This window comes from Aspergillus versicolor (genome assembly GCF_001890125.1).
Source record: "Aspergillus versicolor CBS 583.65 unplaced genomic scaffold ASPVEscaffold_4, whole genome shotgun sequence".
NCBI lineage: Eukaryota > Fungi > Ascomycota > Eurotiomycetes > Eurotiales > Aspergillaceae > Aspergillus > Aspergillus versicolor.
The window spans coordinates 1,967,080-1,989,348 of NW_024467527.1; the positions used below are offsets into that span (position 1 = coordinate 1,967,080).

The 22,269-nt window shown below is 50.0% G+C and overlaps 10 protein-coding genes across 10 annotated transcripts; 6 read left to right on the forward strand and 4 right to left on the reverse strand.

The window, feature by feature from the left end:
- Positions 1 to 631: 631 nt before the first annotated feature.
- ASPVEDRAFT_28378 (uncharacterized protein) lies at positions 632 to 4,085 on the reverse strand (the record flags this gene model as incomplete). The annotated part of the gene is made up of 6 exons (XM_040810104.1): positions 632 to 723; positions 808 to 2,190; positions 2,240 to 2,600; positions 2,651 to 2,863; positions 2,909 to 3,623; positions 3,673 to 4,085. The coding sequence occupies 6 exons, from the start codon at positions 4,083 to 4,085 to the stop codon at positions 632 to 634; spliced, it is 3,177 nt and encodes a 1,058-aa protein (XP_040667494.1).
- A 1,020-nt stretch (positions 4,086 to 5,105) lies between these two features.
- On the forward strand, positions 5,106 to 6,194 carry ASPVEDRAFT_649384 (EXPERA domain-containing protein). The gene has a single exon (XM_040815757.1). The coding sequence runs from the start codon at positions 5,368 to 5,370 to the stop codon at positions 6,109 to 6,111; it is 744 nt and encodes a 247-aa protein (XP_040667495.1). The 5' UTR covers positions 5,106 to 5,367; the 3' UTR covers positions 6,112 to 6,194.
- On the reverse strand, positions 5,778 to 7,373 carry ASPVEDRAFT_41328 (haloacid dehalogenase superfamily protein). The gene is made up of 3 exons (XM_040812320.1): positions 7,278 to 7,373; positions 7,068 to 7,227; positions 5,778 to 6,982 (listed from the first exon to the last, which is right to left on the reverse strand). The coding sequence occupies exons 1-3, from the start codon at positions 7,295 to 7,297 to the stop codon at positions 6,278 to 6,280; spliced, it is 885 nt and encodes a 294-aa protein (XP_040667496.1). The 5' UTR covers positions 7,298 to 7,373; the 3' UTR covers positions 5,778 to 6,277.
- Positions 7,374 to 7,511: 138 nt separating this feature from the next.
- Positions 7,512 to 8,447, forward strand: ASPVEDRAFT_83263 (uncharacterized protein; the record flags this gene model as incomplete). The annotated part of the gene is made up of 3 exons (XM_040817346.1): positions 7,512 to 7,622; positions 7,683 to 8,300; positions 8,346 to 8,447. 3 exons carry the CDS (start codon positions 7,512 to 7,514, stop codon positions 8,445 to 8,447), a joined length of 831 nt encoding a protein of 276 aa, XP_040667497.1.
- A 141-nt stretch (positions 8,448 to 8,588) lies between these two features.
- Positions 8,589 to 10,057, reverse strand: ASPVEDRAFT_191993 (uncharacterized protein; the record flags this gene model as incomplete). Its single annotated transcript, XM_040809099.1, has 4 exons — positions 9,811 to 10,057; positions 9,661 to 9,762; positions 9,440 to 9,608; positions 8,589 to 9,393 (listed from the first exon to the last, which is right to left on the reverse strand). Exons 1-4 carry the CDS (start codon positions 9,863 to 9,865, stop codon positions 8,589 to 8,591), a joined length of 1,131 nt encoding a protein of 376 aa, XP_040667498.1. The 5' UTR covers positions 9,866 to 10,057.
- Positions 10,058 to 10,429: 372 nt separating this feature from the next.
- Positions 10,430 to 12,307, forward strand: ASPVEDRAFT_130898 (uncharacterized protein; the record flags this gene model as incomplete). The annotated part of the gene is made up of 7 exons (XM_040806766.1): positions 10,430 to 10,577; positions 10,629 to 10,797; positions 10,849 to 11,000; positions 11,049 to 11,424; positions 11,521 to 11,763; positions 11,824 to 11,932; positions 11,999 to 12,307. The coding sequence occupies 7 exons, from the start codon at positions 10,430 to 10,432 to the stop codon at positions 12,305 to 12,307; spliced, it is 1,506 nt and encodes a 501-aa protein (XP_040667499.1).
- A 155-nt stretch (positions 12,308 to 12,462) lies between these two features.
- On the reverse strand, positions 12,463 to 14,316 carry ASPVEDRAFT_130874 (phosphatidylinositol-specific phospholipase C domain-containing protein; the record flags this gene model as incomplete). The annotated part of the gene is made up of 1 exon (XM_040806764.1): positions 12,463 to 14,316. One exon carries the CDS (start codon positions 14,314 to 14,316, stop codon positions 12,463 to 12,465), a length of 1,854 nt encoding a protein of 617 aa, XP_040667500.1.
- Positions 14,317 to 16,016: 1,700 nt separating this feature from the next.
- On the forward strand, positions 16,017 to 17,819 carry ASPVEDRAFT_83267 (putative carboxylesterase; the record flags this gene model as incomplete). Its single annotated transcript, XM_040817347.1, has 5 exons — positions 16,017 to 16,183; positions 16,239 to 16,517; positions 16,564 to 16,739; positions 16,789 to 17,153; positions 17,199 to 17,819. The coding sequence occupies 5 exons, from the start codon at positions 16,017 to 16,019 to the stop codon at positions 17,817 to 17,819; spliced, it is 1,608 nt and encodes a 535-aa protein (XP_040667501.1).
- Positions 17,820 to 18,237: 418 nt separating this feature from the next.
- ASPVEDRAFT_192001 (cytochrome b5 reductase family protein) lies at positions 18,238 to 19,579 on the forward strand. Its single transcript, XM_040809100.1, has 3 exons — positions 18,238 to 18,687; positions 18,747 to 18,824; positions 18,883 to 19,579. Exons 1-3 carry the CDS (start codon positions 18,417 to 18,419, stop codon positions 19,452 to 19,454), a joined length of 921 nt encoding a protein of 306 aa, XP_040667502.1. The 5' UTR covers positions 18,238 to 18,416; the 3' UTR covers positions 19,455 to 19,579.
- A 724-nt stretch (positions 19,580 to 20,303) lies between these two features.
- Positions 20,304 to 22,074, forward strand: ASPVEDRAFT_887062 (MFS transporter; the record flags this gene model as incomplete). The annotated part of the gene is made up of 6 exons (XM_040818390.1): positions 20,304 to 20,411; positions 20,470 to 20,490; positions 20,549 to 20,606; positions 20,661 to 20,720; positions 20,783 to 21,216; positions 21,295 to 22,074. The coding sequence occupies 6 exons, from the start codon at positions 20,304 to 20,306 to the stop codon at positions 22,072 to 22,074; spliced, it is 1,461 nt and encodes a 486-aa protein (XP_040667503.1).
- Between the last annotated feature and the right edge of the window lie 195 nt (positions 22,075 to 22,269).

Sequence of the window (22,269 nt, forward strand, 5' to 3'; positions counted from 1 at the left end):
AACTAAGCCCCCTTGCTGCGGATGTAGTCGAGTCAGCACAGTCATTGCTCACTATCTTGTTACACTAGCGAGTGTGGACACCCCTTCCTTCTTCAGCACTGCCCCGCAAAGCTTAACAACAGCTTTTAGTTGTAATAATATAAATAAATTGAGGATATTGCTTCCTTCGTAAACACATTCGCTACTCGCCACAAATGTTCTCTTTATACACCAAGTAATTTTCCTTAATGGTGGTGGGGCTTATGCAAACCCGAGTAGCATTGAGATCCGAGCGTGACTATATATAACCCCGCAATCACCGTCACTCCTCATCATTAATGACTTTGCGAGGAATGTAACTTGCAAGATTAAGTCGCAGCGGGCCGATGCGGTGGCGCCACAGGGGCCGCTCACCCGTTTATTTAAATCAGTTGGCGAGATCATGCGTTGAATATTTGGTCGAGGTGGACGAGTCATGGGACTTTCGGAAGCCACTCGTTGACTTCCATGACCAACTACAAGAGCATTGTGGTTACGACCATAATTTATCAATATATGTGATATTTATTTTTATCTCCTGTGTGGAACATTGAAGTTTACTGGGGGTCGGATTTTATTTATATACTATATGCTCAACGTATGTATATCTGAGCTAAGAGCCAAGCAAGTCGTAGCCATGTCCATATTTCCACGCTGAGTGTGACTGTGCACTGCCGTCAAGAGTTGCAATAAAATCGTCGCGATCTAATGACTCACATTATGTTAGTTACGGATAGATAGAGAAAAAACGAAGTTCTCTAATAAGAGCATATGGTAAGTGCAGCCTACCTTTCGACCGTTGGAAATAAATCGTAATTGGTCCACTCTTTTTTGCCATTCTCGCATCTTTCGGAGAGCCCGATGCTACCACGGCAAGATTGAGTATACTGCCCCGGGCATATGCAGTCACAGGGAACTCGACACGGTTACCGTCGCGGGACGAGAGGGAGCGACAACTCCCTGAAGGGACCGACATGCTGAGCCACCTATCTGGGACGTTGTTCGTCCATCGTGCTGCGAGTTGAACTGAGTTTCCCTTGCGCCAGAGTTGCACTTCCGTTTCACCCTTTGTAGACTTGTTGGAGCCGAGGAAGGACTGCTTTTTTGTGGTCAGTGACTCGGCGCGGCGGGAGAAGCAGAGCTCGTAGCCGGACGCGAGAGAGCTCATAAATGAGCGGGAGATAGCTTCGTCGGTGAAGAACACCTCCATATTACCCGTCTTCTTTTCACAGTGAGAAAAGAACACCTGCATATTGCTGGTTGCGCGGTATAGCTGTTCCACATGGGAAGAGATATAGTCGACGTAGAAGATCTTGGGGAATTTGACATGGACGCTGATCGAGTCGTATATATAGTCTATGTCACGGTAAAGATAGTAGAGACTGCAATATCGGAAGGATAGTCGGTTCTCCAGTAGCAATATTGCTTTATATTGTTTTTGGTCAAGTGAAACATCTGCGACATCGTATACGCTGCCTGAGCTGCTTGGCTGGGCCCATGAGTAAGTTGGTGTTTGGGTAAGTCTAAGAATCGCGTTTTCAAACTCCGCTGCTCGCTCATGAGACCTAAAATGTATGTCTAGCCCGATATTGGGGCTATTCTCATCGTAGACATAGGAGTAAATCGGGTTATAATTGCCATCTGTTTTATCTGACCGTTCCTGCCCAGTATCGGACCATTTTATTTGAACTGATTGAGACACCTCGTTGCGGTGAACTTGGACACCACACAGTGGCATGAAGAACTCGAGACTCGTGGGAACCTTTTCAGCAATGGACGAGCTAATAACCATACGTCGAATCGACCTCCATACTTCTCCGAAAGTCCTTTCTAGTACCCGCACTTGGCATGATCGGGTGATTATAGGAGGATTCATGGACTTCATGATTGGAGCTCTTAGTTGCTCAACAATATCTACTGAGCTCTTGAATATGACGCTCTCGGAGAACTGCTCCGAATCTGCCGGTTCACGCTGCCAGACGGCATCGAAATACGCTTTTGGAATATTGATAAACTGGCCAAGGTCCGACGAATACTGAAATGAGATGGACACAGGGATTGTGCCAAAGTTCAGCGTCACAGGTTCAGATATTTTCGCTCCGGGGATGCCCCCTAGTGTAGCATTCGATATCTTTATCAGGTGCGCCAGATCATCTGCCGTAACTAAATGGCCTGTATTAGCGAAACATTTTCAGTGCTAGTAGAAAAAGAGTGGTCTCACAGTCTCGCTGCAAGCAAAGAGAACCGCTCTGATTGCAGATCGTGATTTTGGGTTCGCTCTCGCCTTGGACCGTGGACAAAAGAAGCATATAGGGAGCGGTTTTGGTACGCATCCTTAGCTTCTTACCACCGATGCCGGCATTCACAAATGCACGGAGAATGACGCACTCGTCTTCCGCACCAGCATCCTCAAGCTCAACGGTAATGTATCGGACGTTTTCCAGACTGAGGAGGCTCTCCTCGTTATTATAGCAAGACTCGTCTGGTTGGACTGATTCCCAAATGTCAAGGTTGTGCAAGCTTATAGTTGTGGAGTCTGGAATATCCACAGAGATAAATTGCGAAAAATCCTCTTTGATTCCCTGATGTTCATGAGTATCGCCAAATTCGCAGATAGTAAGAAGAGACTTACGTCAGATAAGTCGGCAATTAGTTTTCTGTTCTCATCTAAAACCAATGACTGTTGAGGCTGTCTTTTCAGGACGATATCATAAAGAATATAGGACGCTTTTAGTAGATCCACATAGGCCTGGTGACCTGAATTCGAAGAGTTAGTAGACGGGCTCGTGCTACCCCGAGGGCTGACGAGGGATGGCCGTTCGCCATTTGCGAGATTTGCTCGCGCCTAGAGCTCGTTAGCTGTTATCATGGAATGGACACATGAACACACCTTGAGCTGCCACCAAATTGCGATCCTGAGCCAGTCCCTTGTACTAAGGCTCTGGCAATGGTCCTCATAATTGGAAGATAATTCAAATTTCTCCAGAATTGTAGTGTCAGGCTGGTGGATGGTATCTCGCGGTTCGTAACGGAGTGGTCGCAGGTGTTGATCGCGTAACTGGAGCCCGTGAAGCTGTCGCAAAGTACCCGCAGATGTGGGAGTGACCGGAGAATTGATGGAACCCCCATAAGGAGCAGACCCTTGTCTTTCGGATAGCGACTCGCTTCTCTGACTCCGGGGATGGTCTTGATATAGGCTGTCAGAGACACGCGAACCTAACGAAGCAGGACTTCGGCCAACCAGATGGCGTTCTAGAGGTGTAGGACTGTTGAGCGAAGTCCGTAATGGTGGAATAGGAAATGTCTTGTTCGTGAAAGTGGTGGAGATTGATCTGCTGGAATATTCGGAGAGTCGAGAGTCGGACGAGGTCGAGTTGCTAGGATGAATCCCGGGAGGAGTCTCGGGTTGGACGACAGCATCTGGTTTTACGGAGCTTGTCGCATCCAGCTCACTTGCGACATCAAGTTCAACGCGTTCTGCACTCATTGTCTGAATTTCAGGGTCGGAGGGCTTCACTTCAGGTTCGGGATCGTCTTGTGGTTCTTGCGAGGGGGTTGTACCCAGTGCGTCCAGTATTAGACTTTCGAGGCCTTTCTGAGATGAACTATACCCGTAAGAAGCTGTCTGACGGGGCGAAAAGTGACCACACTTACTTGCCAGTGGACGTCATGTATAAATTGAGGTTTGCGGAGTACACCATAATCCTTGACCGAAGTCCTTCAACTTGCTCTCTGTGTGTGTCCCATTGAAATCTTGGCCCATTACCAAAACCAGAATCTCGATAGTTCGTGACTAGATCTCCCAGCTGTTTCAGAGCTGAATAGGAGCCGTGTAAACAACCTTGCAACCCATGTATACGATCTTCGGGTAGGGTTTCGAAGAAAGAAGAATTGGAAGTAACGTGGTCACGAAAGGCGCCTAATGTGTCTTGCAATGAAGCCAGTTGCGTTACGAGAGTTCGAAAACCATCGGGCGCATCCCCAGAAATAAGATAACATGAATGATACAATTCCCAAGACAGTCGCGCGAGGGCTGAAATGTCTACCATAGCGAGGTTGGGTGGCATAATGAAAGACTTTCTTTGTCTGAAGTGACCAATCTGGGACGCATCCAGTGGAATAACAACTGCTCAGGGTGGGGTGACTGACCACACCGCTGTTGACCCCCTGAAGTCATAGTAGACCTCTTGAGCAAGATTCACGAAGAGCTGCAATCGCCCAGCAGGTCAGAGAAGGGAGGTTATCAACTCGGGTATCTCGTAGCTGATGATGAGCCCAGCGGAGCGAAAGGCGGGGAAAGCCAGCAGCAATGAAGAATAATTACGAGACGCGCCAACAGCAAAGCATCACGCGAATTATGGATAAACCTCATGCGTTTCTTAGAGGATATAGTCCCTGAGGCGGGGGAAGTCCAGTGTTGGTGTGTAAGTTTGGAAGTCGTGGGGATGGTCCGAAGGAGAGTGGCGAGTCCACGAGAAACTCTTGTTCGGCCGCATCAAGAGGCGCAGCATTGTAACTGTGTCAGACATCGGAGGAAGATTGACTGGCCAGGGGGGGCTAGCTGGGCTGTCCAGTGCACGAGGGCCGCAAATCAGCATTTCAGAATCCATAGAGCCTCCCCTTGTGAGGGGGCGAATGGGCGTCCACAGCCTATTTTGAAAGGAATAGCCATGCACGAGATCCCACATCAGAGCATCTTTCAATTTGCCGTCCAACAGAGTCGCCCAGACTCTTCCCCAAGTTGGACCTTGGTTGTTGTCTGGGCATGCTCTGGAGTAGATTGTTTAAGTGAGCTGCCCCCGCAAACCCGCCATGACCCCATCTGACAGCGTCCATATCCAATGAAAGGAGCGAGCCTCTCAGTCTAGGCCAATTCCGTTGCTCGTTCGCTGAAAGAAAGTGGATTGTGGGACTCGAGCACCAACTCCACGCTCGGAGATCCTGTGCAGCGCCGACTCAGCAAGGCGAGAAGTTGGGAAATAGAGGGATTGTGAACTTGACGGGCGTTAAGGCCGATGTGCCCAATAATCTGAACTTCGAGAAATTGACTTGAAACCAAAGACTCGATAAAGGCCAGGCAGACGCGGGCCGGAGAGTAGTAGTGAGTCTGCAGTGTCAGGAAAAGGATCAGGAAGGAAATCGACGATCACGGCTGACCTCTGCCTCAGGCCACAATTAATTGTAAACAGCGGAATTTCAGGGGTCTGGCTTCGTTTTCTTCCAACGCCCCGAACGCGCGAGAGCTGCAGAATATTGAAACACAACCAACCCTCGGGAATTGGATCGCGCAGAACATAACCAATCCTTAGCGCCCTTTATACACCCGGCCTACGAGGCGCGCCATACAGAATGTCCACCACCACCGCGGCTCCATTCGAGCTCGACACACCCACAATCCTCTGCATCGCGTTCGCGCTCTCCTTTATGCCAATCGCCTATCTTCTCGGCGTCTCCCTTATCCCATCTTCCCAGACGCGCAACCGCATCCTCTTCTTCTGGCACGCCTACGACGCCCTCACCCACCTCTTCATCGAGGGCTCTTTCCTCTACGAATGCTTCACTAGCTTCGCGATCCTCCCCGCGGGTTTCACCACCGAGCTCGCCTTCTTGGGCTTCAAGGACCGCGTGTACGGCGCTGCATACGGCGGCGCAAGCCCCAGCGCGCGCCTCTGGCAAGAATACGCAAAGGCCGATCACCGTTGGGCGACTGCGGATGCGACCGTCATCTCGCTGGAACTGCTGACCGTGTTCCTTGGTGGACCGGCCGCAATCTACGTTTGCTACTTGCTCTGGAACTCTAGCCAGGATGCGACGAGCGAAGAGAAGGGATCTGCGAAGGGGAAGCTGTGGCTTGTTGCTACCGCGTTGGCGACGGCAGAGCTGTATGGCGGGTTTATGACCTTTGCGCCGGAGTGGTTGACTGGAAGCGCGCAGCTGGAGACTGGAAATGCGGTTTATCTTTGGTTTTATCTGGTGTTCTTTAACACCCTTTGGGTCTGGATCCCGCTTTGGGTGCTTTGGGAGGCCGGTAAGGAGGTGAGAAGCGCGTTTGTGGCCGCGGAAGCGGTTGATGAGAAGCGCAAGACGAAGTGATGGAATATTAATTATGAAGGGGTGGTTGGTTGTATATGGTAATGATGGGGGGTTAGCGGGCTATATATATATTTGATGATTGACGTTATTAACGTTGCTGTGCTTGTCATTTAGATAGATCTATCCTGAATTCTTAATCTTTAAAGCATTGACTGTCTTTCAAGAATCACGCATCTACAGGCTGAATGCCATATCTGTCGTAGGGAAAGTCTTGCAGCGTCGAAAGCACTTCCGCAAACCCATCGTTCAGATGTCCCGGCTTCCCTGCACTCTGCAGCCTCTCCGCAGTAAGCTCATCAGCCTCCTTTTCTGATACCGACTTCTCTGCCTCCTTATGCTCCCCGGTAAGCCCCGCCAATACCTCGGCCTCGCGTCCCTTATACGCCTCCAACAAACCAGGGTGCGGACACCAAATGACCCTCATTCCCGCTCTTCTCCCAGCCTCAACACCGGGAACAGCATCCTCAAACACTAAACACTCCTCAGGCGCAACCTCCTTCTCCCCTCGCTCCCTCAGACCAGCATTGATAGTCTCCAGCGCAAGCAGATATATATCCGGCAGCGGCTTCCCCCGTCCCTTTCCAATGCGAGAGTCGTCTCCCAAAACGCGCTGGGAGTCTGGGAATAGTGAGAACAGATCCTGCAGATGGGTGGTCTTTAATTGGTAGTTCCTGCTGTGCGATGATGTCGCTAGCGCGATGTGTACCGGGTTAGAGGTCTTTTGCGTTGACACGAGCTTTGCGAGCAATGTTTCCACGCCGGGTAGAGGCTGGGTGGTGGGGAAGAGCTCAGCTTGGAGTTCTCCTTGGCGCTTGTGATACTCCTCGTGCGGAACTGGGAGTTGTGCCCAGTGATGGAAGATCTTTGCGGCCTGGAACTTTGTTAGAATGCGGTGCGTTCTTCTCTTATGAGCGGGGGCGGGGTAATCATAAGTAGGGACGAAGGGGACTGTGTACTTCTGGCTGAGGGCGTCCCTGGAGCTGAGCTTTGATAGACCATGGCAGCGAAGGCTTTCCGAACGAATGGAGGATTTTATTAGTGATAACCGTGTATATGTCTTCCGAGTCGATCAAAAGGCCGTCCATGTCGAAAAGACATGCCCGCACTGGCGGGAAGCTGAATGCGATTGTCAGCCGAGAAATGGACATTTGGGATGGGACACATACTTTTGGACTTCACCGGTCATTGTTAAGTGAATGACAGAGGTTGTTGATAAGCGAGAGGAGGAAACGAGAGAGTTGTGGAGGTGCTGAATCTCTCCAGGCTTTTCCCCCTCAAATGTTGTCCAGCCTCGACAGCTTATCGCCGATATATGCCTCAGGCAGACACGCCATGACACAGACTCCGACCGGATCGGCCACCCCCCGCAACATCGAACAATCTCCAAAATCTCGGGAACGATGGCAACGCACAACTTGGACAAGGGTAAAGACCGAAAAGACCATGCTGGGAGTGACAACGAGGACGAAGATATTTTTCATGATGCTCGGTTCCCGGCCGAAGAGGAGACAGTGAGTGACCAGCATTCCCCCACGCCAGCCAGGTCAAACTGACATAGGAATCTCCTATAGCGTCTTCTCGAAGAGTCCCGGTCAATAAAAGCAGAAGCAAATAAGCTCTACTCCGTCGCATCATATGACCAAGCCATTTCCGCATACGACCGAGCCATCGCGTCTTGCCCTAGCTACCTCGACTACGAGATTGCCGTTGTCCGAAGTAATATGGCTGCTTGCTATTTGAAGCTGGAAGACTGGAAAGCGGCCGTCGATAGTGCTAGTGCGTGTATAGATGGACTAGACCGCGTGGTACCGCCGCCCACGAAAGCTGAGGAGAAGGAAGATTCCGGCACGGCACCAGCGGACTCAGACGCCGCGGTCGTGGAAATATCCGGCGAAGATGAGGTGGCGGAAGAAGAGCAGCTTAAGAAGATCAAAGAACGCGATGAGAAGAAGCGCGATGTCATACGGATTCGAGCGAAAGCTCTAATGCGGCGAGCGAGGGCGAAGACAGAATTAGGCGGCTGGGGGAATCTCCAGGGGGCGGAGGAAGACTACAAGATCCTCGCTGCTATGGAGAACCTATCGGCGGATGATAAGCGAATAGTCCAGAAAGCTTTACGAGAGCTGCCGATAAAGATAGCTAAGGCACGGGAGGCCGAAATGGGGGAGATGATGGGCAAATTGAAAGACGTGAGTTGACCAACCGGTTATAGGAAGGTAGCTAACATATTCTAGTTGGGGAATGGTATTCTTAAACCCTTTGGACTGTCGACAGATAACTTCAACTTTGTCCAAGATCCGAATACTGGCGGATATAGTGTCAATTTCTCATCATAGCAAGCTCCGATGCGTCTCGCTGGATGCTGATTTGACCGTGATAATAAATGTAATGCATATAGACAGACATTCTTGTAAGAAACAATATACATCCAACTATCTCCGGAAAGCTTACTGTCAGAAGCATTATTCCACGGGAGGCTAGTTGTAAACCTTCGCCAACAGCCCTGGGATGATCTCCAAATCCTTTGGCTTAAACGTATACTTGCCATCATCCGAAACCTTGACATCTTGCCTCCGCCTCTGCTGTTGTGTCTGCCTGGCCTTGACCCACTCCTTGGTTGTCAAATGCTTTCCAACCTCCGTGAATGCATTCCCAGTCAGACCGGACCTCTGCAACACCGGACTATTCGCAATGGGATCCAAAACCACATGGTTATTCGGCCTCGCGAAATACAACACCCCCAACCGATCAATCCCAGCCTGATCCTTCGGCGGTGCATGCACCCGGTGAACACTCGACTTGATCAGTCCACCCGTCAACGCGGTAAGAGCATCACACGTGTTGATCGTGATAGTCCCATCCTGGGGCCTCACCCACTTCCACTGCCCCTCCGAATTGAGGATCTGCAGCGCCGCGACGGGTTGCCGGAAAAGAAGCGTCACCGTGCCTAGATCCGTGTGGCCGGGACTGTACAGCTCGCCGACGAGTTTGTTTTCCTCGGCGCTTCGGGCTGCGTAGTGCATGTAGCGCAGGTGGTCTTCGCCTTCGATGTCGTATTGGTGGTCGCGCACCAGCTGGTCCTCGTCAGGGAGCTCGAGGAAGATGGCGAAGAGGCGGAGCAGTTTCTCAACGACCTCTGTGTGGCATTTGCGACTGAATGCTTCGATCTCGGTTATATGTGAAGCTAGAATCGTGGGTTGTTTGCGCTCGTGGTGTCCGTCGAACTTGGGGATGTTGTACACTTGGACATTGTCTTTGATACCGTTTCCAAGACTGTAATTTCTTTCTTAGCCAACGGCAAAATATCGCATAGAGTTGCGCATCTTACATGCGATGTCCTGCGGGACGGTATCCGTTGTACTCGCCCCTTTCTAGATCTTGCGTGCTGTGATACTTGAGTCTCTCCTCGAGAGGGAGGGAGTAGAATTCACGACCGAGTGCGAACTGGCGGTCGATCTCTTCTTGGGTGATGTTGAAGTTCTTTACGTAGAAGAAGCCTATGCTGCATCAACAGCTGCCCTAGTATGCTCTATACGAGGCAAATCTCACCAACGTGCTTGACAGCATGATCCAATTGCTGCACCAGTTGCTCCTTGCCTCCTGGTTGATCGAATCGGCCAAGGTCAATTGTTACCAGTTCGGCCCAGTCAACTGTCTTTATTAATAACATTGAAGTACATTATGGGATAGGAGACTCACGGTCCTCTTTGGTCTCGGGGACCTGCTCGTAGCGGGGAATTTCGAAGTCAGTCATGGCAAGAGTCAACAAACAATACACTGGGATGTAATGCAACGAAAGCGTCTGAACTAGAGCAAACCAATTAGTCCAAGTCTATACATTATATGTTTTGCATCATCTCATGCTACCCCGCAACACTACTCTCCAACCCAGATATCTGATTGATTATCAATCAAGCACGCCATCCACGGCGAATATTGCCCTAACTACAGTCCTTACTCAATGGGAAAACTGCAGCAATGATCCTATTATCTAGAACTGACTCATTAGGGCCGGGCCGATCTGTTTGGAGTACATGCTTGTTTTTGGTTGGCGTGATAAGAGCAATATGCAATTGCTCAGCACAGGGGTTGAACACGCCATCGGCGATAAAATGGCCATTACACAATCGACTGTGTCAGGTTGCTCAGGTATGCTCGTGTCTCATTCCTAATACAGAGAGATGGGCCCCAGAGACAGGTGGGGTTGAATTGCGTCAAAGAAGCTGTTTTGCAACAATCTGGTCAACATGCTATATAAATCGGGAAACAGGCGGGTTTTATTTCATGGCATCAAAGATTTTTGAAGAGGCCGGGAAAGATGTCTGAGGTGAGGAAAAGGCCGTCAAACTCGCTATTGGGAATAATCAAGGAGGTTTTCAATTGGTATCCATCGTCTTATCCGCTCGAGGAGAGGAAGTTGCTGTTCAAACTTGATGTCTCTATCTTGGTTTTTGCCTGCCTTTGCTGTAAGACATATCTATCGAGTCGTTTACCTGAAGATTGACTAATTATATCAGTTTTTGTCAAGTTTCTGGACCAGACCAATATCACCAATGCCTACGTGAGCGGCCTCAAAGAGGACTTCGGTCTGTATGGGAATGAACTTAACTACTTCAACATCTGCTACTACACTGCCTATGTAGTATTCCAGGTGCCTGGGATGCTTCTAATGTCGCGGCCAACTCTGTGCGTATTGCGTGGAAAATAAGTCAAGTTCTATATCCTGACATGTATTAGGGCTCGCTGGCTTCTCCCTGGACTCGAAATTCTCTGGGGAATCTGCACCTTCGCTCAGAGTCGAGTAACGAATGTCCACCAGTTGTACGCCCTGCGGTTCCTAGTAGGAATGTTCGAAGCCCCGGTATTTGCAGGGACGCACTTCATCTTAGGTGGGCATCCAGCACCTTTCTTTGAATTGTATCTCTAACAAGCGCCAGGTTCATGGTACTCTGGCCCCGACCTCTTTAAGCGCGCAGGGACCTGGTTCATCTGTAACCCGCTAGGGACAATGGTGAGCGGGTATCTCCAAGCAGCAGCATACACCAATCTCTCCGGTGTCGGAGGGATGCCTGGATGGCGCTGGTTGTTTATCATCGACGGCATATTTACCATCCCTGTGGCACTGATAGGGTTTGTGATATTCCCCGGCATCCCAGACTCTCCGCCGCCGTTTTTCCTTTCAAAACGGGACATTGAGATTGCAAAGGAGAGAATCAAGAAAGCGAATATTCGGAGACCGGGGAGGCTGGGTCTTGATGTGTTTAAACGGAGTCTGAGAAGGTGGCATATCTGGGTATTCTTGTTTTGTTATGCGTGCGTCCCCCCAGCTTGTTTGCCTTTGACTGCCACCTCATCAGCAATAAATATTGAGCAGAGACGGTGAGATAGATATCGCTAACAAAAATCCAGATGCATGATCCTCTCCTCCTACCCAAGCTCATACATGAGCCTCTGGCTCAAAGACGAGGGATACTCAGTCACGCAAATCAACCAGCTGCCCACGGTTATTCACGCCATTACAATAGTTGCCTCATGGTTAGGGACCACATTGGCAGCAATAAATCCATCCTGGATTATATACACCCTGATATCGCTGAGCTCCTTGTTCTCGACGCTTTGCATGTGTATTTGGGATATCCCGACAGCGTTAAAGTATGTTCCTGGCATCTCTCCATAATGCCGCGGTATCTGTGGCTAATGTTATTATACTAGGTTCGTAGCCTGGTACTTCTTCGGTGTGTCGGGCTGTGCAAGTCCAATTTTGTACTCTACAGTCAACACTGTCGTTAAGGATGATTCTGAAGAAAGGGCGTTGATCATGGTACGATCCTCCTCATTTCATTCTACACATGCCGAATTCTATTAAAATTACTCACTCCTCTCCCAGGGCGCAATGATGACATTCGGCTACTCTTTCCAAATCTGGGTCCCTTTGCTACTCTTCCCTACGGCTGGTCCAGACGGCGCCCCGCGCTGGCGAAAGGGGTGGCCGGTGACATTCGTCTTCTACTTCTTCCTCTGGGCTGGGTTTATCACCGCGATTGTGCTGCATAGAAGGGATAGAAAACGGAATGGCGTGGCTGGGACGGGCTCGGAGTCGGAGTCTGATGACGCAGTGCTGAGGAGCCCGGCTCTTGAGGGGGAGACGGAGGTTGTAGTTGAGAATGCAAAGGCAGGAGAGCAGAAGGGACTATAGCAGTTTGAAGGATTATAGGTGAAAGTGAAAAAAAAGGCTTGGTGCGGCATTCGCTATATCTCCGCCCACTTTGAATGTAGTATGTCGTCCTAACTGGGGAAAGGGCCTTTTGACCGACGTTAATTGGCTTGTCTAAGCTAAACAGAAACCAAACTTTAATACGGATTTTGCATGTCCTTCTCAAGAACTGTGCCGTTATTGAAAACCGTACCGTTCCTGAGAATCTCCACGCGTCCTAGATGCAAATTGCGCGGCGGGTTATCGACAACTGTCCCATTGGCATATATGATGCCATTCCAAGACCCGGAGACCCTCTGGATCGCATTCTTTCTGGCACTTTCCGCAGCTGGAAGAAGGACAGATCGTTGGTCGCTCACATCACAGTTCTCACTCAGCATGTAGAGGTTCAGGCCGATAGCTAGGGTGTACAGTTCAGCGCTGAGCTGGTTCCAAGAATGCTGATCCGTGACGACAACACCAATGTAGTCGACCAGTAGCACATTCGGCCACTTGGTGGGGCTGATAGCATTGACGCCCGCCCAGTAGAGGGCTGGATTAGTGGGCATGATGGCAATGTTTTGGATTGTCAGAGCGGTTGTTTGGAGGGCATCCGCGGATACAAGCCACTGGCTGATGAGGAATTCATCGTCGGTAAACGGCTCAACACGATTTATCCCTGACCATACGGAGATTTGGTCCTCGGCCACTGGCTTTGTGGTGGACAGATCGGACCAGTGGTCGTTAACTGCCATCTGCGAGGCTGGATATAGACCGTCGGAAATCGATGAGCTCGTAACTTCATCTGGTATATTGTCTCCATTCAGCAGAAAAACAACGCAACCCGCGCCGTTGTTCTGGTCCATAAAGTACGATGCCTTCTGTCTCTGGAATTCGGTGTTGGTGTCAAGGTTACCACAACGATTGTTGACCTTCTTGAGTTCGCTGAAGAAGTTGTCCACAATGTCATTGTCCCATTTGATAGCGCCACCGGGTACTCTTCGGATGCCGATGAGATATCTGAGCTTTACAAATATGATCTCGCCGGGATTTTCCGAAGTGAACTTGTTGATTTCATCGACGACATCGCCCAGACTTTCGCCGGTGTTTCCAATAGGAACATCAGCCGTCTCGTCGTTGACATGGGCTACCCAGAATGCATAATCATCGGTGTTAGACTGATGGACACTCAGAATCCGCATGTCAAACCATCGCGCACCTACGCGGAGTTGATCATAAATGTTCAGCGCCTGGGTTTGAGTGTTGGCTTCGCTGCCTATGGAAACTATCTGGTCACTAATGGTGCTCATGCCAGCATCGTGCGTACCAGGCATGATAATATGCTGAAGCGGCCTGTCTTTGATGACATCGTAGATTTGTTTCATCCAGTTGCCGGTACCATGATTGAGAGAAGCCATGAACCCATGACTGTCACTACCAGTAATCACCAAAGTAACCGGTACATCCGGTCTAGGGTCGAGATATTCGCGCTGGCCTAGGGACAAGCCACTGAGGTCAATCACTGTGCGACGAGGGTGGCGATCAGGTACATGTGTTGTTGCACGAATGACGAATTTCTTATCAGTGCCCTCAATCGAGTAATATGCCTCGCCGTTTGTATCCACCTGGTTTGCTCCGGCACGCTCGGTATAGTGGGCAATATTCTGTCGCGAACGGCCTGACGGGATGTCCCCCCAGTCAAATGTATCCATCTGATAGGAGTGAGTGCTATCAAGCTTGAACCGGTGGGGTGTAAGGTTGACGATTGTCACGAATTGCCGGCCAGAAGTCAGATTATCGAGGCCGAGGGCACCCCAGTCCGTGTATGTCCCCTCTGGCATGGTTTCCGTACTGTATGTAGCATCATCCGGGCTGCATGTACCGGATTCCGACTGGCGACTTTCGAATCTCCCCGCGCGCACTGCTTGGTTGGGTCCCCTAATGGATGCGGCATGGGCTGCATGGACACCCAGGGCTCCAACCACCCAGGCTAAGACTTGACTCGGCTTCATAATGGGACTAGAACCAAAAGGATGAGCTCCTTAGGCCAACGAATATGGTGTGCATTAAGGACGGAGAGGCTGCATTATCGTCCGCTCAACGACGCAAGGGGCTATTTAACATTCCGGGAAGACCTTCGCCTGCCCGCCTTGGTTGTTTACACCACCCAATAGCACATGATATTAAAGGCTAGTGATGTTGCATCTGCTGGATACATTCACCGGAGTCTAGGCCAGGGGTGTTCCTTAGATTCATATTAGCGCCATGGCATGGAAGACTGACCCCGATCATGGGGTTTGATTTGTTCGGTGATTATGGCCCCTGCAGCGCTGGTTAATGCAGGCTGCAGGTAAATATCGATCTGCCCGACTCAGTCTACCATTTTTGAAGGAATAAATTCAGCCGTTGTAACCTCAAGACCTGCCCACCTGAGTGTTCTATCCACCATGGGAATGAGATGCAGAGAGAGGAACAGCACGTGGGACGAGGCCGAGTCATGCCGACTTTCACGTACCTAAAGGCATCTTAGTTAGCGCCCGATGTGAAGAATGCCAACAATGTCACTGACAAGGGATGGCCTCAAATAGCAACCCTGCACTTCCTGCAAGATTGTGGTCAATAGTAAAAAGAAGATGGTCAGTGCTCCATAATAACAAAGGATCACCAAAACACTGATCGATAACGATCATGGGGTGGTACCGAAGTCGCTCGTGTCACCTTTTCGTCGTACATAAGCCGTGTGATAGGATAATGGTACAGTCTCCAAATTTTGTTGATACTGACAGCCGAAGGCCCGTAACGGTTTACCTAGCGGCCAGAGGGTCAGGAATGATAATGGTAACTGATCAAAGTAAAACTAAGATTTGCAACCCGACTGCACGTAAGCATCAATACGAGTCTCCTGTTGTTTGGCCGGGGTTACGCAGGATGTGTCTGTAGTGTCGGCGATGGGTGGAAGGAGGAAGTGAGAGAAGTCAGGCGGACGGTGCATGAGACTCGCTCCTTAAGGTCCGTTCCCGATCCCCCTCGCAGCTGACAACCAACACTCACCTCCATGGAAGTTTATTCCCATTTTCAACTGTTCTCATTTCGCGGTCAATAGACTGTCTGCTTCTCCAGGAACATGTTTGATTCAAGCAGCCACGGTTGATCACTGTATTAGTTCTACCATCCTTCTCCATTGGTCCTCTATGCTAACTGCGCCCACACCAGGATTATAGCCTGGTCAGTTTTATAGAGCCTGGATTCACATAGTATCTGCTCCGATTTACCGCTGATCGCGATTCCTTCGGTTTTCGCCTCCGAGTTTCCGCCGGTATACGGTGACACTGGGGGAATCCCGGAGTTGGAAATGGACGGATCGAATGCACCCAAGCCGTGAACCATGAGGATGAACTCATCACCTTCTGTGAAGGTGATGTTGGTTTATCTCATTTTGTGACCCAAATACCCGTTTTACAGCGCGTTCCCATAAGATTCCCCCGCTGCCGCGATACTGCAAGATACGACCTACCTAACTGGTGGTGGGGCACTGTCGGCATTTCCCCCACCAGGAACCGTGCGGGATGAAGGTTGCCAGGTGCGCATGCCGCAACGCCGCAGACACCGGAATCAATCTTCCTTCCCCGCTTTCCATCGCATTGCGACACACTTCTCAGCTTATATACTCGCTGTAGACAGCTGGAGACATTGCGATATAAGTGACAGCAAAATGGCTGCTGTTCTTCAGACTCAACATCTCGGAACCATCCAAGGGAAGAGTGGAGATGGTGTGACACAGTACTTGGGGATCAAATATGCCACTTTGAAAAACAGACTGGCGGACGCCGTTCCAGTTGACAGTCCCCGGGGGGATACCTTGGACGCGACCAAAGATGGGTGCGATGTCAAAATTTCTTGTTACTGCCGTTATCCTTAGGCTAACAAGGTATAGACCTACAGCTGTGTCGCTCCCGATTGGATGCGACTTGGAATTAATGCACGTCCAGCACGCTCTGCCCAAAAAGGAGCTCCCTCAGTCTGACATCGACTGTCTAAACCTCAACATCGCTGTCCCCGCTGGCACGACAGCATCCTCTCGGTTACCGGTTTTTCTGTTTATACATGGCGGGGGTCTGGTTATTGGCGCAAATTCTTGGCCTCAATTTGACTATACTCGGCTTGTCGGTTTGTCTGTGGAAAAGAAACTTCCCATAGTAGCAGTTTCTATCAAGTAAGAACTAAGCTCTAATCGATGGGACTCGAGCTGACACCTCCAGTTATCGGCTTGGGGCCTTCGGATTCTTGACTTCCGAGGAACTGCGCAATGCTGGATATAAAGCAAATAATGGACTTCGTGACCAGCGTGTGGCTATCGACTGGGTGAGGAAACACATTCACGAGTTTGGAGGAGATGCAGACAACATCACGGTGGCAGGAATGAGCGCGGGTGGAGGTATATCTAGAATTTCATTCATGATGCCACACAAAGCTAACAATTCCAGCATCCGTGACCTACCACTTGAAATCCGAAGAAGCACTTTTCAAGCGAGCCATTGCAATGAGCGGAACGTATTTTCTGAGCCAGCCTTTACCCTACGAAGTACACGAACAGAACTACAAGAAAGCGATCTCAGCCTTAGGGCTGTCGAATAGCAGTAGCCCCGAGGAGAGAATCAAGGCACTTCTTGAGATGCCAGCCGCTGATGTTGTTGCTCAACTACCCCCATCTATTCTGTCGTCACCCGCAATCGATGGAGACATTGTTCCCTCCACCCCTTCACACTCCGAGACGGCGAGTACAACATCGGACGCGCCAAGGGGCAAGAATTGGTGTGAGGACTTGATGGTTGGAGATGCCCAGATAGATGTAAGTATGAAGATTTGCCGTCGGGTCCGTAAGCTAATTTATTAGGCAAGCATTATTGCTTTTCTGTTCCCTGACACTGCGAAGGGCTGCGCTAAAAAGTTTGTCAAAGCCGCGAACACCGCTCTCTCAACGCAACCAGCCATAGTCGAGCAGATTGTAAAGTCATACGGAGTCGCAGAAGAAGCTAGCGATGACGAGGCCTTCCCTGGTGTTCTGAACTTCATTAACGATGTGCTCTTCTTCTCCCCTGCTTTGACATTTGCGCAAGGATGGAAAGGAAACGCGTACGTATACTACTTCAATGAAGGAAATCCATGGGAAGGGAAATGGAAAGGCAGGACCAACCACATTCTGGATCTAGCCTACCTTTTCCAAAATTTCCGAGAGTTCCTATCTCCAGACCAGCAAGCGGTTGGGACTGCATTTGCTGAGGACTTCTTCAAGTTCTGCCATGGGCAGGCTCCTTGGCCTGCTGTTACCAAAGGAACTGTATCCAATGGATTCACGGCGAGACGTTATGGGCCAACTTCTGAAGAGAATGCAGCAGGAACCGTGGCGCAGGCTTATGGGGGACAGAGTCGCCGGAGATCAACCCTTTATGACTTTACGGATCAGGTTTCGCTTGATGAACTGGCGAAGATATTTACCATTTTCATGACGCTATAAACAAGGCGTAATCTTCATCTAGTGGTTCGAGTATATAGTAAGAAATACGAATAGGGGTTTCCCAAATAATGGAAAAAAAAAAAAAAAAAAAAAAAAAAAAAAAAAAAAAAAAAAGATCCTGCACAATTTGGGGTTGTGCGCTACGTAGAAGCTTACGAGTGGCAGGGGGCCAATCTACTGCGAGTCAAACCTAAGAAACAAATCTTTCAATGGAGGATTTCACAATGAATTCACAGTTAACGGTTCACGGTAAACGGACTTTTATGGCCTGCTTGGTCCGAAGACCATTGCCACCGCAAACGGGCGCCAACAAGTTCCGGTGCTTAAATTTGAAATCCACGGGGCCAATAGCGCCGCAGAGCCGTACACTACTACAACGGCTGCCAGCTCCATTTCGGGGATCTCCATGCCCGACCGGAACAAACACAGCCTTCTCAGCGGCACGACAAACACCGATGCCCCGACATTGTATAACATCTGCCACAATTTAAAACACCAGGACATCCCGGAAGGATGCATGTCAGATTTTTTGCAGCCGTTGTCGCACACTTCGAGTCCAGCTGTTGGCAAGTTGTTTCAACTTAGATAAGTAGAACAATGGCAGCCCTACTGAACCGGCGTCTTGTCGCCAACTCACTCGCTATCCTCACTATCGGAGGAATCGGCACCTACACAGCGTCCAAGTATCTCACCAAGAGCGCGTTCGCAGAATCGCCCAACTCGGAGCCCCAAAAGGTTTTCAGTCGTGCGGGCCCGGCCTTCAAATACCTCCGTCTTCATAGCGAAGAGAGCGTCAACCACAACACAAAGCGTCTTCGGTTTGAGCTGCCCGGTGGTGAGAGCTCACGGAGCGGGCTCGGTCTTACATGTGGGTTCTTGTCTCCTCTCTTGATGAAATTGCAGAGCGTTAATTGAGAATATGTTCAGCTGCCCTCCTAACCTTCTCCAAACCCGATGGTAGCTGGTTTCCCGTCGTACGACCCTACACGCCCGTCAGCAAACTAGGTAGGGAGACGGTTCCAATCCCAATCCATTCTATTTACCAATATCTAATAACTAGCAGAAGAACCTGGCTTCATCGACCTCCTCGTCAAAAAATACCCAAACGGGAAAGCAAGCACACACCTGCACAGCCTTAAACCCGGCGATAGTTTATTCATTCTCGCCTCTCTACCCAGTTTCTCATGGACACCCAATAAATTCAGCCACGTGTACCTGATCGCCGGCGGTGCAGGCATCACACCCATCTACCAGCTCACCCAGGGGATCCTCGACAATCCCGCCGACAAGACCAGAGTCACTGTGGTCTTCGGCGTGAATACCGAACAGGATCTGCTCTTCCGGCAGGAATTCGATGCGTATAAGCGTCTGTACCCTGGGAGATTGGATGTTCACTACACGGTTAGTCGACCGGGCACAGAGTTTGAGCCGGACGAGGGTGTAAGAGAGGGGTATGTGACCAAGGAGATTCTGGAGGAGGTTATGAAGGGCCATGAGGAGAAGGACACGAAGGTGTTTGTTTGTGGACCTCCTGCGATGGAGACGAGTCTGGTTGGGGGTGGAGTGTTTGGGAAGGGGCCGGAGGGCATCTTAGAGCAGTTGGGATATGGGAAGGATAGGATTCATCGATTCTAGATTCCTGCGCCCATATTCACGGTCAGTGTTCAAATAGCATAATGTGTACCATAGATGACTTCCTGTTAAGGTGTTGGAATACACAGCCACTCAATCTTTGGACTCTCCGCGTTGATTGAAGGCATATTTTCCATTTTGAACAAGGCTTCAAGCGTAGTATCAAATGAATTTGACAAATACTGGTGACTGGTACACGGATGATCTCTGTAGATCCATAAATAATGTCCAGAAGTGGCTGCCCAGCCTTCACAATGGTCCACAGTGCCATCTGAAAAGATAGACAAGTCGAGGACATTCCATACAAGAGCGTGGTCATACCTAGATGAGTTTAGGAGCAGATGATACCTATCGCTAACTTCTCGACGAATATTCCAAGACTTACCTACCGCAGTAAAGCCGGGTAGACATCGTGGCAAACAAGCCATGACTAGGTTGCGATATTTAAGATGCCCATTAAGCTAGCAGCTGGAATTGAACGAGTGAAGTGTAGTATGTGAAGGTTTACATAATTGGACTCTGTCTTCACTCACCACGGATGACGCACCTTCCGATTCAAACGGACTCATCTTCGACCCCATGGATGAACAAGCTTACAGCGCAAACCAATCAAGAGCATTGCATCTGTTCACAGTCAACACTGCTTCATGGATGCTTGCCAGGAAATGGCCCAGACCAAGGTCTAGTGAAGGAATGAACACTTCATTTGAAGTCTAATAATCCCTATGGCCTGTGACTGTAAGTTGATGAATCACCCGCGGTGGGACATTATTCTCTCATTTTTCCTTGTATATCTTCCAAAATTCCTTCACGTCATGGGCGCTTTATAATATCTACGCCTCCTCTATTGCGATGTCGATCAACACGGTGAACAACGACGGGGTGAAACGGCCGTGGCTTGTGGAGTACAGAGGGTCGAAGTGCTATATTGTCTTCGTTGTCGTCTTTGCGATATTTACGGTAGTACCACCGCGTCTCTCGGTTTTCGGTTTTTGAAATAGCTAACATTCATGCGCAGGACATATTTCTTTACGGAATTGTTTGTCTTTCCCTAGTTGATTAACTTCGTCGAAACCTTGACTGACTGACTTTGGCAGGTTGTGCCTGTCACTCCAACGGCACTGCGCGAAAGGGCAGGTGTATTGGAACAGGATGGTACGTCTTCCACCCAGATCATTTGATACAAGACAGCATGCTGACACTAAAAAGCGCAAAGATGGACGTCGGTTTTGCTGGGTTTATATGGTGGCGGACTTCTAGCATGTTCACGTACGTACTTCCTCCAGCCCTCGATATACGCAGACATCACCTAATTATTCTAAATTTTACAGCCCTCGCTGGCTATCTAGCAGACAGAGTCCAGTGCCGTCGATGGCCATTACTCATCGGTTTACTCGCCCTAGGCGCATCGACAGCTTTCCTCTGCGTAGGAACACATCTCGCATTCTGGATCGTGGGTCGTCTATGCCAGGGCGCATCCGCAGCAGTGGTCTGGACAGTCGGCCTCGCGCTTCTCGTTGACTCAGTTGAAAAGGACGAACTCGGAAAGGTTCTAGGCTTTGTCGGAACCGGCATGACTTTGGGGAGCTTAGGTGGACCGCTACTCGGAGGTGCACTTTATGAACATGGCGGGTACTATTCGGTTTTCGGCGTGGCATTTGGGTTTATCGCCATCGACGTGGTGTTGCGGCTACTAATGATAGAGCGAAGGGATGCCGCGAAATGGCTTGACACCGAGGGAGAGGGGCGGTCATCCGTCGAACCAGTGACAGGCAGTGGGCTGGTACCCGGACCTCATGGGAAGATTGACTGCGGTAGACATCTCGACTGGATCGAACGTGAGCTTGACACTGCACCGGAAAGTGAACCGAAAGATAAAGCCTCTTCTGTTCAAAAGCCGCCACTTGAGGGAGGCGTTGCCATTGAAGTGGCAGCGGAGACCGAGAAGGTCTGCAAGAAGAGGAAATCGGCGTTGTACAACCTGTGCAGTTCATGCCGCTTCATCATTACACTATGGGCTTATTTCGTTTGGGGTCTCATTCTTACCTCCTGCGACAGCGTCCTTCCTCTCTTCGTTGAGGAGCTGTTCAGCTGGAAGCAGACAGCCCAAGGTCTCATCTTCATCCCGTTAACCTTCCCCAGCTTCTTTGACCCGATAATCGGTTGCTTCACTGACCGATTTCCCTGGACCCGGCGGTACGTTGCTTGTGCTGCATTCATCGGGGCAGTTCCGGCCCTCGTTTGCCTCCGCTTCGTGCGAAACGATACAACTCATGATAAGGTCAAACTATGCGGGATCCTGGTATTACTAGGAACATGTCTCGCCGCAATGCTCGCCATAATCCTGGTGGAGGTCTCATATATCGTCAAGGAGAAAGAGACAAAAAGACCTGCGGTTTGGGGTAAAGGCGGGAGTATCGCGCTGGCATATGGGCTTCTAAATTCCTCTTTCTCTGCTGGGAGTTTGGTTGGGCCGTTTCTTGCAGGATGCCTTCGCGAGAAGGTTAGTTGGGGGACTATGGGGTGGGTTCTGGCGCTGGTGTCGGGGATATCGGGTGTGCCTGCTTTTCTTTTCTTCGGTGGGTGTTTTCGAAAGAGGCATGAAGTCGAGGCTAATAATTGAGGTGATGGAAGATATATTTTATTTCTATAGGCCAGTCATGGCTAGGACGAGTGTAGATATTACTGCTGTAGCTACAACATGTAAATAGATGTGTATTTGTACCAGCTAGAACTGCTTGGGAGTTCTAAAGATAAAAGGGAAAGGAGGCAACTCGGAATATGCCACGTAGTTTACGAATGAATATCTAATAGATGG

Bases quoted from the DNA above. Each gene is read 5' to 3' on its own strand.
- ASPVEDRAFT_649384 (XM_040815757.1), top strand. From the start codon at position 5,368: ATGTCCACCACCACCGCGGCTCCATTCGAGCTCGACACACCCACAATC.
- ASPVEDRAFT_41328 (XM_040812320.1), bottom strand. From the start codon at position 7,297: ATGACCGGTGAAGTCCAAAA. The intron at 7,228-7,277 runs GTATGTGTCCCA...AATCGCATTCAG, and splicing joins ATGACCGGTGAAGTCCAAAA to CTTCCCGCCAGTGCGGGCAT. The intron at 6,983-7,067 runs GTACACAGTCCC...ACAAAGTTCCAG, and splicing joins AGGGACGCCCTCAGCCAGAA to GCCGCAAAGATCTTCCATCA.
- ASPVEDRAFT_192001 (XM_040809100.1), top strand. From the start codon at position 18,417: ATGGCAGCCCTACTGAACCGGCGTCTTGTCGCCAACTCACTCGCTATC. The intron at 18,688-18,746 runs GTGGGTTCTTGT...GAATATGTTCAG, and splicing joins GAGCGGGCTCGGTCTTACAT to CTGCCCTCCTAACCTTCTCC. The intron at 18,825-18,882 runs GTAGGGAGACGG...AATAACTAGCAG, and splicing joins CACGCCCGTCAGCAAACTAG to AAGAACCTGGCTTCATCGAC.